Genomic DNA, 3,042 nt, shown 5'->3' on the forward strand with positions numbered 1-3,042 from the left:
ACCAACATAATAGCTTACATTACCTCATCCTGATGCCAACAAGTATCATGAAAATGCAGCTGAATCTCTGCTGATCCTAATCAGGAGTATGTAACATGTGATAAAATATAAAACAAGGTGTCAAGAAGAGTATGGCAGAGACTGGAGATTTCTCTTTCCTTCTTGTTAAAAATGAGCCATTGCCTGTTATCCTATGAAGTAAACAGATCAGTCTCTGAATTGCTGCACTGAGATTTAATAAGGACCATAATTGATGGATGCAGTTTTCATTGGGTAGCTTATTGTCATGCAATTCAGCTTTTCAGGATGGATGATTATTTGCAGATATGGGTTGTCAAGACAGGGATGAAGTGGGCCATGTAAGACTAAAAGCTGCCGAATTAAAAAATCTGAACTCCCCCCAATTCATCCTTTAGAGAAAAGCACAGAATATTGCTAGGCCCCACTTAGTTACAGTAGTGGCCAAAATTGTGGAAACCTTTTGGGAAAAGTGTACAGTAGAAATGCCACCTTTGGTTAAGTTTCCACCAATTTTTCTTCTAATTTCTTTTTTTTAACTGTAGCCTTCTTCTCTTAATAATATTATTTTACATCTCTTTCTGTGCAACCAGTCAACTCTTTGCACCGTTACTGTAATTTTATTATGTTTTACAAGCTCACTAAATGAAAGAACACAAAAAACCCCAACCAGTTTGATAGTGATCACATAACACACTGACAGATGTCCTCCTCTCAGCTTCAATACGTGACATCAATAACTGAATCCTACTGTGATCTGATTGGCTCATTGCCAAAACAAGATGACACCTGACTGGCTCTCTAAACACTCATGCTCATTGGCTACAATCAGATGAAGGAAAGCTACCTGATATCAACCTAAGCAAGTTGTGCTTCCCTTTTCTGGTTATTTAGCTATAACTTTTCATAAAATACAGTACAGATAATTGAACAAACTATGTTGCATTACATTCTTGATTAAATTATCTTTCCATTGATATATAATTTTATGGTACTAATCTAAAAAAAAAGCGGTGTTATTAGCCATCAAACCTCAAAAATACACTTCTCCCAAAAGGTATCCACAATTTTGGCCACTACTGTACATGAACCAAAGCAGAGCTTTTATTAAGAGGCTGGAAAGAATTAAAAAAAAACCAGGCTCTCTGTGTTGCTTCCTTTCTGTGCTTTAAATCATAACACAAGTCCAATTGCTAATTCATGTTCAGGTTTCATTGACATGTACTCACGATTAAAAGGTTGATGTCTGAACTGTAAAAAGAACATTTAAAGGACATAAGCCAGTGTAAATGTTGTCAGACTGTTTAAATGTAGGTACGTTGAAACGTGTAATTTTTAATCATATACATATTTGTCCAACTGATGCTGAAACTTGGAATTTGTTTTTTCCAGTCACAGCAGCGAATCTCTTTGTGAATCATCGTTGAACAAGACCCAAAGTGAGGACAAAAACCAATTACTAGCAGATGAATTATCGCTTCTGGACTTTGTAACCCAAGATATTCCTGGTGAATATGAAGAGAGACTGATCAAAGAAGTGCAGAAAGAACTGGAAGATGAAGTGGCTGATTCAGGGAAATTAGCTATGGCTAGTGACTTTTTTGGAGAGGAAATATAAGTCTAGCAAGTTAACTGATCATACGTGCACTATTATTGGTATTTCAAGAGTTATCATACACACACGGTATAACTGGACTTCCTCTTTGCTGCATAGAAATGCAGTTAACTCCACTGCATAGATTCATGAAAATAGATTACTCTTCTAAAGCTCAAGCTAAATATAATGGGTAGAGATCCCTACATTTTTACTGTTTTGAGCTGGTTAAGAATTAGGGTTCAATTTAAGACTGGTGGTTTGAGTTATGTATTTCTGGTATATATAGCTCCTTTTAAAAAAATCCAGCTATTTTTTGCTTCTTAAAGTTCAACAATACTGAAGGATGCTATGTACTTTGTGACTAGAACCTACAGGAGATTGGTGTCTAGTATATGCAGAGCATATCAGGAGAGTCTGTTTGAATTAGTTATATTGACTACACCTGGTGGAAGTGATAGTGTATGAGCTGCAGAACTTGGTTTGGAATGAACATTTCCTGAACATATGCCTGAAATAGGCTTTCGATGAACAGGTACTGCAATAAAGTTGAAACTCTCCTGTTGGCAATAGATGTGTAAAACATGAGTTCATGCTGTCTGTATATATGTGTTGTATATACACACACATACGCAAATATAAAAAGTGTTCGAGAGTTTTAGGATGTATAACTTTTCCACAGTATTCTCAAATTTAAGTACAGCCCCATGAAGGGGGAAAATGCAATTACAGTAGTTTCTTTTTTGGGGTGCGTGTGTCTGAATACTGGAAGGTTAGAGCTCTTGATTTTCTTTTAAATAACCATCTTACTATACCATATAAATCTGTTTTTAACATTTTTAGCAGCATTGTCTAATCCTTAAGAATATATTGGAGTTCTGGTCAAAATTTTGTTGGAGTGACAGTTTCAAACATTGTAGGAATGAATGTGCATACTGGCCTTCTCTACCACATCTGTCTCTATTCCCCAACCTTTGGTTGTTATCTCAAAGGCCTCACTATGAACTGTTCATGTTTTCCCTGAATATATATATACACATGAATTGGAAAAGAAATTAATCACAAACTGTTCAAATCTTGTGCAGCACTGACATCTGTGCAGAATAAATCTTCACATACTCAAAATACCTGTGACATCCTTCCACAATTGGCTGCAAGTATTCATGACAATTTAAGATCCACCAGCAAAGAAACATTTGGAAGTCAATTCAAAAGGCTTTTCTTCCATTTACATAAGAATTTCTTGCAAAACAATCCTGTATTTTGACTATTACAATAAATTTCAAAGTGTGATTAAAGTAACAATAGAATGAACAAATGTTTTATTTGCATGTTCATGGTTGTAAACAGCATCTGGCATGGAAAGTTTACCAAAACCTTTGACTGATATAAATTAGATAGCATTTTCAAAAAGAAAAAGAAACCCCTCT

At 35.4% G+C, this 3,042-nt stretch overlaps 1 protein-coding gene across 1 annotated transcript in view; it reads left to right on the forward strand.

Annotated features, from left to right (window-relative positions):
• Positions 1–2,911, forward strand: part of LOC107299207 (dickkopf-related protein 3-like) — a 26,543-nt gene extending 23,632 nt beyond the window's left edge. The window contains exon 6 of the mRNA XM_015828572.2: positions 1,411–2,911. Coding sequence (XP_015684058.2) covers positions 1,411–1,636 — 226 coding nt within the window. The 3' untranslated portion in view covers positions 1,637–2,911. The remainder of the gene's footprint in view (positions 1–1,410) is intronic.
• The last annotated feature ends 131 nt before the right edge of the window (positions 2,912–3,042 follow it).

This window comes from Protobothrops mucrosquamatus, unplaced genomic scaffold, assembly GCF_001527695.2.
Source record: "Protobothrops mucrosquamatus isolate PMUCROS unplaced genomic scaffold, P.Mucros_1.0 scaffold4671, whole genome shotgun sequence".
NCBI lineage: Eukaryota > Metazoa > Chordata > Lepidosauria > Squamata > Viperidae > Protobothrops > Protobothrops mucrosquamatus.